The following is a 13773-nucleotide window of genomic DNA, read 5'->3' on the forward strand; positions in this document are numbered from 1 at the left end:
TTGGACTTAGACGGAGGACATTGTTTGGATGTTAGACAGACTGAAAAGCAACTCTGTTTCTCTGTAGGGATCTTAGATTTACAGAACACTAAAACTGGGTCACATGACTCAAGTTAGAACAAAGGAGAGACAGAATACTTCAACACTGAGGACCCCTGGTGGGGAAAATAAGTCTTAACAAGACACTCAAGGCAGTGCCATGCCAGAACTCTGGGTTTAAGCTGGTACAGTTAGTTTATTTCATTTGTTTTAAATTGTTTAGATTGTTATGATGGGTGTGATGTTGAACTTTGTGGTTATATTATTCCTCTGGGACAGAGATCAAAATAAGGGCTTTTCTGGCTCAAGGATGTGCTGATTTTTAAAAAAATTAGTTTTGTCTTTATGTTTTTAAAAAGGGTGATTAGACTCTGGACATCTTCCAGAGCTATTTGGATCAGAAATGGTGGGTGGAGACTTCCAGAGTACTAGATTCTAAAATATCAAGCAAAAAATCTGTCTTTGTGATACTAAAATTTTATTTTGAGATTTATATATTACAGAAAATACCACCCCCTTCATATCTCAACACCCGTATTCTCTTTTACAAGACAGATTCTTTTTTCCTGTGTAATAGGAGGGTGTCTTTGTATGATGAGTACCCCCAGGAATGAACTCCCTCTATGCTTGGTATCCTTAATACAGGTGGACCCTGGATTAAAAGGCCAATATCTGACAAGACTTGCAAGAAAGGAAAAAAGTGGGAATATGAAGTTTGAACTTATATTTTGCTATGAAAACTTTGGAAAAACTCTGGTGAGATAGAGGTTCCATTGAGAGTGCTTGTGGGGGGAGATTGTTAATCAGGTCCATATTCTGGCAAGGGAAGGAACCTCAGTTGCAAAATGCTCCCATAAGTTCAGGCCATAGACAGGCCTGTAGGGCATTTTCTTAATTAGTGATTGATGAGAGTGGGCCCAGCCCATGGTGGGTGGAGCCATCTCTGGGCTGGTGGTCCTGGGATCTACAATAAAGTAGACTGAGCAAGCCAGTAAGCAGCTCCCCTCTGAAGCATTAGCTCCTGCCTCCAGGTTCCTGCCCTGCTTGAGTTCCTGTCATGCCTTCCTTCAAAGACAGACAGGACAATGTGGAAGCTTAAACAGACTAAACCCTTTCCTCCTCAACTTGCTTTGGGTTACAATGTTTCAACACAGCCAGAGAAATTCTAACAAGGACAGTCCGTTTGAATGGAGTAACAGGTCAGCGGGTCAGCATAATTGGGAGCCTAGGGTGGGGAAAGCCAGAGAAGTCTTCTGCAGAGGTCGAGTTGAATTGTGTCATTGAGGAAATCATGGCCCTTTAGGATAAGGTAGTGACTTAAAGGGGCTGGGAACAGAAATAACAGGATAACAAAAGTCTCACTGGTTTAAAAACATACCCTAGGGACCGGGCAGGCCTGGGACACCACTTGGTTTGGGCTTGCACACACCTCATTTCTAAGTATGCACTGGGCAGCCTGAAACCCTTGTCCTGGTATATAATGCACATACACCGCTCTACGAGCCTCGAGCCCAGTAGCCTAGGACTCCCATATGCACTGAGCTGTTTATTCTCACATCAACTGTGAACCATGGCCAAACCCAAGATTCTACTCAGGTGTGCCACACTCACATCTGGACGTGGGTTAGGAAACCCAACCCTTCCCACCCCTCCTTCTGTGAGGAGACACCGACAGTCAACAAACTCAGCTGTTACAGTCACTTGGGAGTGGGCCCAGGTGAACTCGTTAAGACTGTGGCAGTTTATCTCAGGATGACCCTGCACAGCCGTCAACAAAGACTCCTTCATGGCGGGGAAGTTGAGGAAGCAGAAACTTGAAGCAGTGGTCTCCTCATACTCAGAGATAGGAAGCAGAAAATGAAAACTCCATGTGATCAATTTTCCTTCATCTTTTTATTTCATTTTGATTTATTTATTTATTTTTTTAGACCAGGGAATGGCCCTGCCCAGAGTTAAGAGGGGCACTCCCATAGTGATTGATATCATCAAGCTAACCCTTCACAGGCATAACCCGATGCCCATCTCCTAGGTCATTCTCAATTCTTTCAAGTTGGCAGTTAGCGCTAACCATCCCAGGGAGCATCCTGTGATTCATCAGGGCCATGCAACTGCATACCACACAAAGGAAGACAGCTACTGTGGGATTCCCCCCACAGATACTCCATTCTCAGGGGGCTCATTACCACCTACCACAATGTGCGTGCAACCACCACCAATACCACACAACAAAGCCAGACCATCCATCCTATACCACACAGGAAAAGGTGGCCATGAGAACTCTCCATCTGTAAACCAGGCTGACCTCAATTCAGAGATCCATTTGCCTCTGCCTCCCAAGTGCTGGGATTAAAGGCTTGTGCTACCGATGCCTGACTAGAGTCTTTTCCATAGCTGTTTTTTGCTGCTTCTGTAACTTTGGAGGGGAGCCTTCTGAATCTTACCACTTTCTGAGCTTCTTGCTTAGCTTCCGGAGCCTTGTGAACCTCCCTCCCCACTCAAGGAGGGAAAGTTTCATTTAGGTTCCGAGGAAATAGCTATGCAGTGCTTTGCTCAAGGACATTGGACAACATCTATGACTGGACCTGTGTGTGGCCATGCATTTTCACACACAGCAAAATTCAGAGAAAAAGGAGCTCACAGAGCAAAGACACACATTAGAATGAAGCCACAGTAAACAAGAGATAGACTTCACCCAGCCCTTGCGGTAAGTCAGCTGCTGCTTTAAAAAACAGAAAGAAAGAAAGAAAGAAAGAAAGAAAGAAAGAAAGAAAGAAAGAAAGAAAGGAAGGAAGGAAGGAAGGAAGGAAGGAAGGAAGGAAGGAAGGAAGGAAGGAAGGAAGGAAGGAAGGAAGGAAGGAAGGAAGGAAGGAAGGAAGGAAGGAAGGAAAGAAAGAAAGAAAGAAAAAGAAAGAAAGACCTCAGGAAATACAAGCCCTGAAAACCCTAAGGTTTTGCTCCTCACCTCACTTGACCTTCAGGGTCCACTGTCTCTGCCATTTCTAAGTAGTGGCTGACACACCTTTAAATCCCAGCACTTGGAAGGCAGAGGCAGGGGGATCTCTGTAAGTCCAAGGCAGCTTGATCTACATAAGGAGTTCTGTTCTAGTCTGGGTGATACAGTGAGACTATGGAAAGAGAAACGGAGAAAGGGGGAGGAGTAGAAAAGGAGGGAGGGAGGGAGGAGAGGAAGAGAAAAACCACAGCTGGGCATTATCCTTCAGCTGACTCTGTCATCTCAGAGCCTCTGCACTCCCTAGTAGTCTGCAGTGCCTGCACATGACACCAGCTTTGCTTCAGGACATTTTATTACTCACAGTAATAAACTCTGGGGACCCAGCTGTCAGGTTCCCAGGACACTTGAGAAGTCTACGATAGGTTGGCTGCCTCTCACCACAAGGGGGCAGAGTTGACCTGCCCTACAGGGATCAATCTCCCCAGGGACCTCTCTTTACAGATTCCCCAAGCTTCCTCACCTGCATCTCCACCCTGTTTCTCTTGGGCCTATTCCTTGTCTTATTGCAATCCAAACTTGGGTGATTTTACCTCCCACATACCCTGTAACCTGGTCCTCAGACAAGCATCTGTGATTCTGTTGAACTAGAACAGTAAACCAATGGATATAAGAAACAATCATCTTCTGGATAATAGTATTGTGAGAAACACTACAAAATACTTGCTGAGCCTGGCTGGTACTTTTAGGTAAAGGCAGGTGAATCTCAGAGTTTGAGGCCAGCCTGGTCTACAAAGAGAGTTCCAGGACGGCCTGGGCTACACAGAGAAACCCTATCTCGCAAAACAACAAAAACTACTGTTGAGCTGAGACCTGAAAATGAAACCCTGAGGTAAAGACAACACTGCCTGGTTCGCTGGAGAGATGGCCCAGGGGTGAAGACCCTGCCTGCTGACAGTGACCCCCAGAGCCACAACAACGGTGCATCCGAGGCTATGGCCCAATACCCAGGTGCACAGGACTCTGTGTCTCTTTAACTAAAATAAAGTCCACTGGGGTTTGGGGCCATCGTCTCCTCCTGGAGCCCTGGGTCACACTTAGGCACAGCCCATAGGCCATGTATGTCTATAATCTCTGAAACTTGAGGCATGCTGCCTCAAACAGTCAAAGGTGTCCATGCATGAAGACCACATCCAGGCCAGCCCTGCGGAGGTGGCAGCAGTCCAGCCCATGCACCCCTAGTGTGGCCATGGGAATCCTAGGAAGGAGACTAGGACAAGGTCCTTGACAATTCTTAATTCCCTGTAGCATCTGCCTTCCCATGTACTTCTCCTTTGGCTGGGCAACAATTCCCCTCCTGCCTACCTGACCCAGCTCCCCTGACGTTTCTCTCCTATATTCTCCAGTTGCACGCTTCCATATCTGCAGTCCCTCTGTTGCACACAGGTAACCTGTCCCTTCCTAACCCTTTGTTCCTAAAACCTTCAACTTTGACCTTCCTTTACCTGAGTCCCTCTCCCACATGCCCTCGAGTACCGCACATGCACTCCCCTACCCCCTACCTCCCACCCCTCATCCCCAACCCCCGTCTACACCACAGCATTCCAAATCCACCCACATGGGGAAACCTTCCAGCCACTTAGAGTAGGACCCACAGAGGAATTGGCTTTAGATCCCTATGTGACACTGTATACACGGAAACACACCCCTCAGTGTGACACACTGGCTCTGGCACCAGCAGTAAAACTCACAGTTGGCAGGAGTCCTAGCTCTCCTTGACCCGGGAGCCGGGACATGGGCCCTCGGTTTTGTCCCAGAAGGCAGGTTGCTGTTGAAGGGGCTCCTAGCAGGTCTGACTCAATCCTGCTCCTAAGGAAGGATCACCCAGGCTGCCAAGGCAACCATAGCCAAGGCTAGCGGGTATGCTGTGTCAGTGAGTCCAGACAACAGGCGAGACCACAGACCTGCACATGTCCCCGCAGAAAATGACACCACAGACCAGAGGAGACTTCAACTCCCTCCTGGCCTCTAACCCTTTAAGTCACCCTACTTTTTCTTCCAGGTCACAGGACTAGTCCTTATGTCTTCTCCCTCTCCATGTCTCCTGGGGAGGCTCTTGGTTAGGGATGATAAAGAGGTGGGCTAGCCAACCAGCCAGGGAGGACACCTGGGGTCAGGTGGCTTCCTCCACCTGGCTAGCAGTGCTTCCTGCCCGCCAACCTCCACCCCTCACCTCCAGGAAGCCCTCCCTCTGTGCTTCACCACCAATCATGTTGAACTACCACGCCCCTGTTTCTTCTTCTCTGGGTTTTTGGTATGATCTTTCACAGTGCTCAGTGATGTGTAACAGCCAGAGGGGTTGATCTGGTTCTGATCACCTGGATTTGGGCGTCATGACTCAGCAGGCAGTGCTGGCTTTGCTTCTTACACTGGCCGGAATCCTGCCTGGCCCCCTGGATGCCCAAGGTAAGCCCCCACCCCCACAGCAGGGCTGGGGGAGGGGGGCATCTCACACCCTTGCCTGGGGGAGGGTTGGCCCTGGCTTGACTTAGCTGAGTCTTAGTCCTGAAGTCGTCCCAGCTCTGTGGAAAAGCCGAGGCTTGAATGATCTTAACAGGATTAAGACTCACTCTTGGTGCCTGTGAGAACCTTGTTCTTCAGTTCCGTTTCAGAGCAGCTGTCTGTGGGAAGTCTTGTGGTAAGGTGTAAAAGATCTACAATAAGATTATGGGAGGCTCCGGCTCTCGGGCACAACTCTTGTGCAAAACCAGCTTAGTGTTCAGTCTGTGAGATGCTGAGGTTTGTACTTAGTCTTGTGTGCACAGGAAAATGGGTGGCGTGGGTGCCAGACGGGGCTGGAATCTGAAAGAGTAAGTATCCCATGAACAAGCCAACATGCGCCCCTTGCAGAGTCACAGGCTCTGGATGTCTAAAAATGATGGAGGAAGAGGGTGATGAGGTAACTAACCAGCATTGGAAAGAGAAGGCAAAGAGGAGATAGGACAATGGCTGTCTGGGAGTGACTCACTTAAAAGAGAAAGAAAGTGTCCAGCCAGGGCAGGGAGTAGTCAGAAGGGAAGAAGTCCTTGTGCTGGGATGCGACAAAGTTGCAGAGAGCCCTCCCTGAGGACCAAGAGCTGCTCAGGCTTAAGCATGGTCATGGGGTATTAGAACCTAGAGCTACTCCAACATCCCCATAGCATCTAAAGTGCTGTGTTAGCCCAGGATTGACCACAAGCCTGGCACCCAAGTCCCTACAGCATTCCTGCAGAGAGGGGTGTGATCAAGGAGGCATCTCGCAGGCATTCAAAATGGGAGAGTCAAGCCTGGAGGTGTAGACTGTGCAGCTTCTGACCGAGCCCCCTGCGCACAGCAAAGTGAGAAAGTGTGTGTGTGTGTGCTGTGAGAGATGCATGTGCAAGGACATATATGAATATAGGATATGTGGAGTCGAGGAGTCTCTGAGATATGTGTTAACGTGTTTGGGTCACCATGTGTATTGTGCCAGCTCAGTGCTAACAGTGGCTGGTCCTTCACAGAGGTACACCAGGCCCCCGGAGTCGTGATTGCCTCCGAGGGCGATTCCATCAACATCACCTGCTCTACCAGAGGGCACTTGGAAGGGATCTTAGTGAAGCGGATCTGGCCTCAGGATTCCAATGTGATTTACTTTGAAGACGGGCAGGAGCCCACAGTAGACGAGACCTTCTCGGGCCGAATTGACCTCTCCGGTTCCCAGAAGAACCTGACCATCACCATGCGCTTCCTCCAGTTGGCAGACACTGGAGCCTACACCTGCGAGGCTATCAGGAAAGTCAGTGTCCGTGGCTTGTTCACCATGGTTGTGGTGAGAGGTAAGGATGGGCCCATCTGACTGCTGGCCAGGCCCCGGCTCTGCGGGCTGTTAGGACCCTTCTTTGCTCTCACTGGAGCTGTCTGCTCAGAGCCTATTTCTTCCTGGAAACGTCCTAATGGTACCCATAGCTGGCTTGAACCCTAAGGCCTCCAGTGGGGATCCTCACCACACCTGCTTATGTCCTCTCCTACCAGTGACTTTTTGTTCATTTTCCAAGAAAAACTATCCCAAGAAACATACAGATCCCAGGAACCTCTGCAGACATCGGTTTTCCTCCCAGCTGCCATTGCCGTAGGCTTCTTCCTCACCGGGCTGATCCTGGGGTTGTTGTGCAGCATGCTGAGGAAGACACAGGTCAGTGTGAGCCTATGGCTGCTATCAGCAAGCTGGCCCTTCTCAGGGGCTTAAGGCTGAGATTGGTCAGGACGCACGTGATAAGATGCTGAAGATGCCATGTGGGCGAGGCGTCTCTCAGGGATACAGAATGGAAGAGTGAGACCTAGAGGGAGAGTGTGGGGCTTCTAACCAGGCCCCAAGATGCGATAGAGTGTGTGTGTGTGTGTGTGTGTGTGTGTGCATGGCACTGTATGAGTGTTGGATATGCAGAGCCTCTGAGAGATGGGTTAATGTCTTTGAGTCACCATATGCTGTGTGAGGAAGGTCTTGACAATGGTGAGCTCCCCTGATCACTGTTTGCCCTGGACCCTGCCTGCAGTTGATTCTGCCAGGTGCTGATGGAAACTAATCTGTCCACCAGGTCTGAAAAACCTGCATGTTGTTGAAAAAAGGGGGTTACTTGGAGACAGGGGTACTCTGCCCAGGTCACCATGCTGGACACTGCTTGGGTGACAACATCTGTCGTTTCAGATCAAGAAACTGTGTGCCTCGGAGAATAAGGCCTCTCCGTGCGTAGTGTATGAAGACATGTCCTACAGCAACCGCAAGATTCCGTGTGCCCCCAACCAGTACCACTGAGCCCCTCTGCCCGCAGGCCCCGTTTCAGCAAAGCTTACATCCCCCCAGCCCCTCCGTGTGCCCCCAACCAGTACCACTGAGCCCCTCTGCCCGCAGTCCCTGTGCCTTGTTCCAGCAGAGCTTACCTCCCTCCAGCCCAACTGCCCCAGCACCCTTCCTGTGGCACTCAAACGCCCTCCCCCCCCCACCCCCCACCCACCCCCCCCCACCCCCGCTTCTGGGTGGGTGGGATTCCTCCTCTGTACGCTTCCCCGTAGGGCTCTGCAACCTGTCACCGACCCTAGCCAAGTACCCCTGACATCAGGGACAAACCTTGAGGAGAAAGTGATACCTGCTTTGGAGCGGCCTAGCCAGGAAAAATTAAATAAACAAACAAATACATAAACAAGGCACTTGCTTCCATTGTTTGGTCTTCCTCCTCTGACCATGGCTTCTTCTAGCCAGTTCCTACCTGAAGAGGGCAGGGATTCAGATTGTCAGACCTCCAGGGTTCTGTGCCCAGCATCTGTGAGAGCAGAGTGAGGCACTGTGGGAAGGGGGCTCTCCTGCCTCAGCACTCGACACCCACACAGAGCAGCTCATCTGCGAAGGTGAAGAGCCAGCCAACCTCGCCCAGTCCAGACGGCCATGTTCCTACAGGCCCAGCCTCTTGGGTCCCTGTTGGTGGAGCCCTCAGTGAGAACATAACATGGTAGTTCTCCCGGACTCACCCTGTCTCAGGGCTGCTGCTGGCAAGCGCCCGTCACCCTCAAGGTGTGATATGTACAAAAGCTCCTCCCACCCTGCAAAGCGGCCATGCTGGCAGTTGTGTCTGTGCAGGAACAGAAGTTTGTTCCAGCAGAGCCTCCACATAGCAAAGAACAGCAACGGGACAAAGCCCAGGAGGCTAACTTCCATCCCCTCCACCTCCCTAAAGGAAATAAAGACGGCCAAGTCTTAAGGCTCAGCCAATGGCAGATCCAGGTACACGGCAGGTGCTACCAGGGCCTTTCCAACGCCACAAAGAAGCCTGATTATTGGTCCTCGGGCCTCATCCCCAGGCTGTGAGTTGGGTAGGTGTGGTCTACTTCTCAAGTGCTGGTTTGGCTGCCAGCTTGGTGCTGCCAGCGACTGATCTCTCCCAGACCCTCAGCCCCCATCACAGAGAAGTAACTCTACTCGGTCTCCCCCTCTCCTTTCAGAAGCAACTTCCTGAAAGATAAGCAGGCAGCCCACAAGCCCTCGTCATCTCAGAGTCCTCGTCATCTGAAACAGTGCCTGCCAGACCCCGCCCAGCGACAGCACACAGTGTGTCCGCAGAGCCGAATCCCCAGGGTCTCCGTCCCTCCCCTGACACCTCAAGACCATGTTTTCATCTCTCCGACCACTCCGTATTCAGGCCTACGTTCCTCGGGGTCCTTCCCATGATCCTTCCATGTTCCAGGCTGAGTTCCCCACAGTCCTCTTTGCTTTCATTCAGGCCCTGATGTGAGGGACACGGGAATGAGTCCTTCTACTAGAAGTAGACCAGCAGGGAAAAAACCTTAGAAGCCCCACCCATAGGGGAAACCTTCCCACACACACTCACAGACGGAGCTCTGAGAATTTCATGAGGTCAGCCTCACCCTAAGGCGTCCCAGAAGGGAGGGGGGATATGAAACCACACCCCTGCCCCCCTTCCTCCTTCACTCCGGGCCTGAATGTATCAATAAGTCTGTTTTGTTAATATTATACTCTGTTGCAAGGATCTGGCCCATGGGTAGCAGCCTGTGGAGCCCATGGGAAAAGAAAGGTCTGAAGCAAGCCGAGCTTCTGTAGGACAAGACTTCACCCCAAGGCAATGTGGGGTACCAGGTGAGAGGGAAGGGAGAGCCTGGGAGAACCACGGAGCAGTGAGGAGATCCCAGACCCACAGGGCACCAGGCTCCTCACTCATGCGGACAAGAGTAATTAAATACAAGCCAAGAACTTGATTCCAAGTTAGGAACAAAATAGATGCTCAGGCATTTAGGCTCTTTTGTTTGTTTTGTTTTGTTTTTGTTTTCATTTTTCAAGACAGGGTTTCTCTGTGTAGCCCTGGCTGTCCTGGAACGCACTTTGTAGACCAGACTAGCCTTGAACTCAGTAATCTGCCTGCCTCCACTGTTCGGCATGCATTTAGTCTCTTAAAACACACCATCCAGGAGTTGGAGAGATGGTTCAGTGGTTAAGAGCACTGAATGCTCTTCTGAAGGTCCTGAGTTCAAATCCCAGCAAACACATGTTGGCTCACAACCATTCATAATTGTTGGGAACCAGAGAGTTTGGCTCAACGCCCCCAGCTGAGCTGTTTGCACAGGTTTCTTGAGAGCAAAACATCCCGTGGCTTAGCTTGATTCCTGCCTTCCTGCCCGGTGTGGTACAGACTTCCCAGGTGCCTGGCCTATGACTATAATTGATTTTTTCCTGTTCCTTTCCCTGGCCTCTCGTATATATATTGCTGGTCTCTCAGTAAGGCTTGGGCATTCTCCTTACAGAATGACCCGTGTCTGTGTTTTTTAATCCCCCAGGCCTATGCCCGATACTCAGTACAATGGCAGGGCGGGCTAGGATCGGGGGCTTCCTGATGTAAGGTTTCCTGAATAAACTGCTTCGAGAAGAGTCTCCCGTGTCATCTCCCTTATTCCGCTGGATGGATAATGGCGGCGACACATAATGAGATCTGACTCCTTCTTCTGGAGTGTCTGAAGACAGCTACAGTGTACTCACATAAAATAAATAAATCTTCCCCAAAAAACCATCCAAAGTCAATCTTGAAGTTACAACTGGATTCCAGTCAGACCAGGCTCAAGTGCAGGAGTCATCACAAAAGAGATAAGACATCAGAGCCTGGGTCTGTAGAGGTCAAAAGTGCTAGCTGCTCTTTCAGGGACCAGGGTTCAATCCCTAGCATATGCATGGAGACTCATAACCATCTTTAACTCCAGGCCTGAGGGGTCTTCTGGCCTCTCAAGGTATTGCATGCCATGGTACACGGACCATGGTATTCAGACATTCATATGCATAAAATAAAAGTGAATAAGGTCATCGGGCGTGGCGGCACATCACGAATCCCAGCACTCAGGAAGCAGAAGCAGGTGGATCTCCGTGAGTCTGAGGCCACCCTAGTCTACAAAATGAGTCCAGGATAGTTAGGGCTCTTTACACTGAGAAACCCTGTCTCAAAACACGACAATAAAGAGGGGGGGGGGGAAGTCACGGCTAAGAACAAGAAAGATTTTGCAGAATGTTTGTGTGCTGTGATGAACCTTGGGTTTGAGCCTCAGGAACACAAAACTCAAGGTGGTGCACACCTATACTCCCTGTGCTCCAGAAGCAAAGCAGGTAGATCAGAAGTTCAAGGTCATTCCTGGAGATAAGGCCAGCCTGGGATACACAATACCCTGTGTCAACACACAACAAAATAAAGCTAAGAGACCAGCTGGCGTTTGCTTTTGCTTCAAAAGAATAAAAGACTAAAGAAATCTAACCATGCAGAAAGGAATTCTACATTGTAGTAGCCTGAAAATCTACATTGTAGCAGCACAACAGGGCAGGAACATAAGGAGAGAGGGAGGCGGGTGGGGGACTTGTCCAGACATCTCTCAGGTCAGGAAGATAAGACAAAGAAAACCACACTGTGAAGAATTAATCTTGAGGCTTACAGATGACTACCGTAAAAGCAAAATATACACCTATGTCTTTTTAAAAACCAGCACAAAAAAAAAAAAAAAAGGGCTGGGCAGTGGTGGTGCACACCTTTAATCCCAGCACTTGGGAGGCAGAGGAAGGCAGATTTCTGACTTCAAGGCCAGCCTGGTCTACAAAGTGAGTTCCAGGACAGCCAGGGCTACACAGAGAAACCCTGTCTCGAGAAGAAAAAAAAAAAAGGTTTATTTATGTATATGAGTACACTGTCCCTGTCTTCAGACATACCGGAAGAGGGCATCAGATCCCATTACAGATGGCTGTGAGCCACCATGTGGTTGCTGGGAATTAAACTCAGGACCTCAGGAAGAGCAATCAATGTTGTTAACCACTGAGCCATCTCTGAAGCCCAAAATCTCTTAAAGATTCAACAATATACTGTCTACAGGACAAAATACAATAGAGCAAGATGTAACCAGTGTGAGATTAGCACAATTGATATTGTGAAGGTGGTTACACTTTCAAAAGTAACCTATATTGATTTGATTTCACTCCCTCTTGGGCTAGAAAGATAACTTGAAAGATAGAAGCATTCCTGCTTGTCCAGAGGACCTGAGTTTGACTCCCAGACCCTCCACCGGGTGGATTTCGATCCAGAGCCACTGGATCTAACACTCTCTGCACTTGCACACAAGGCACACACTCAAGCGCACACTTGCATACACGTAAGTGTTTTTTTTTTTAATTTCAATCCACTGTCCATCAAAATTCCAGATATTCTTTTTTTTCACTCAGCCTGTGTCCTCTCCCTTTCAAACCTCATAAAGGATTGAGAACAATCATCAATGGCGAGAAGCAGTAGCAGAACACAACACTAAGAGCCGACTTCATGCTCAGAAAAGAACGCTATGTCTCCTCCTCATGGTTTTGGGTGCTCTGCACAGTCACAGAAACTTCTCTAGTAATGAATTTATAGAATTATCCCTGAAAGTATAGTCTTTCTACAGATACCCTTTACAGAGCTAAAAAGAGTGCTAAAATTTGTATGAAACACAAAAGACCATAGATAGCCAAAGCAATCTACATAAAAACACAAAGTATTCTATTACCTGACCTCAAATTATACTACAAAACCACACTGATTAAAAACAACATGATCCTGACATAAAAATAGGCATGTAGAGCAAAATATAAAATCGAAAAAGAAATCCACTCAACTATGGGCAGCTAATTTTTGACAAAAATGTCAAGATCATACACTGGAAATGACATGCTATACAATAAATGGTGTTGACAAAACAGGGTGTCCACCTGTAGAAGAATGGAGATGAAATATTTCTTGCCCTGCTTTTTTTTTAAATCAATTCAAAGTGGATCAGAGACCTAATTTAAAATCTTAAACATTTAAATCGCAAAAAGAAAATCCAGGGGAAATGCTTCAAGATTGATATGGGCAAGGGTTTTTTGTTTCTTTGGGGTTTTTTGTTTTGTTTTGTTTTTGTTTGTTTTTGGTTTTTTTTTTTTTTTTTTTTTTTTTTGTTTTTGGTTTTTTGAAACAGGGTTTCTCTGCATAGCCCTGGCTATCCTGGAACTCACTCTGTAGACCAGGCTGGCCTCGAACTCAGAAATCTGCCTGCCTCTGCCTCCCAGAGTGCTGGGATTACGGGTGTGAGCCACCACGGCCTGGCTTCTTTGTTTGTTTTTAAGGCAAGGTCTCACTTTGTAGCCCTGGTTGGCCTAGAACTTGTTATGAAGACTAGGCTGCCTTCCAGCTCAGCAGAGACCCACTTGCTTCAGCCTGCCAAGTGCTGGGATAACAATGTGTATCACCACGCCTGCCTTAGGCCAGAATTTCTGAACAGAACCCTGGTAGCGCAGAAAACAGCCTCAATGAAATTACATGAATTCCAAAAGCTTCAGTGTAACAAAAGAAAACATCAGCCGAATAAACAGTCTATAAGATGGGAGAATTTTTGTATTTCAGCCAAGGGGCTAATATCTAAACTATAACAGGAAGTGCAAAACTTAAACACCAAAGCAAAACAAAACAACAAAAACAACAACAAAAAGACAGAAAACAAACCCAAACTGCCAATCAGTAAACAGGTTAATAAGCTGAATCGGAAGTCCTCAAAAGGGAATACAAATGACCAACAGATGCTTACGTTCCGTGTCCTTAGCCATCTGGGGAATTTGTACTAAGACTACTTTGAGATCCTATCTTACCCCAGTCTAAACGGCCTATCATCGACAAAATGAAAGTCATCTTAGTGGTAGAATACTTGCCTAGCATGCATCAAACCCAAGA

General features: G+C 48.5%; 1 protein-coding gene, 1 long non-coding RNA gene and 1 other non-coding gene across 3 annotated transcripts in view; 1 reads left to right on the forward strand and 2 right to left on the reverse strand.

Moving 5' to 3' along the window:
• LOC127693245 (uncharacterized) overlaps positions 1 to 5234 on the reverse strand; it is a 19671-nt gene extending 14437 nt beyond the window's left edge. The window contains exon 1 of the long non-coding RNA XR_007979672.1: positions 4741 to 5234. This is a non-coding gene — a long non-coding RNA (uncharacterized LOC127693245). The remainder of the gene's footprint in view (positions 1 to 4740) is intronic.
• A 59-nt stretch (positions 5235 to 5293) lies between these two features.
• Positions 5294 to 8209, forward strand: Cd7 (CD7 molecule). The gene is made up of 4 exons (XM_052193891.1): positions 5294 to 5455; positions 6529 to 6843; positions 7063 to 7199; positions 7713 to 8209. The coding sequence occupies exons 1-4, from the start codon at positions 5383 to 5385 to the stop codon at positions 7818 to 7820; spliced, it is 633 nt and encodes a 210-aa protein (XP_052049851.1). The 5' UTR covers positions 5294 to 5382; the 3' UTR covers positions 7821 to 8209.
• Positions 8210 to 12253: 4044 nt separating this feature from the next.
• On the reverse strand, positions 12254 to 12465 carry LOC127695758 (small nucleolar RNA U3). The gene has a single exon (XR_007980108.1). It is a non-coding gene; the product is annotated as a small nucleolar RNA U3 (small nucleolar RNA).
• Between the last annotated feature and the right edge of the window lie 1308 nt (positions 12466 to 13773).

This window comes from Apodemus sylvaticus, chromosome 10 (genome assembly GCF_947179515.1).
Source record: "Apodemus sylvaticus chromosome 10, mApoSyl1.1, whole genome shotgun sequence".
NCBI classification, from domain to species: domain Eukaryota; kingdom Metazoa; phylum Chordata; class Mammalia; order Rodentia; family Muridae; genus Apodemus; species Apodemus sylvaticus.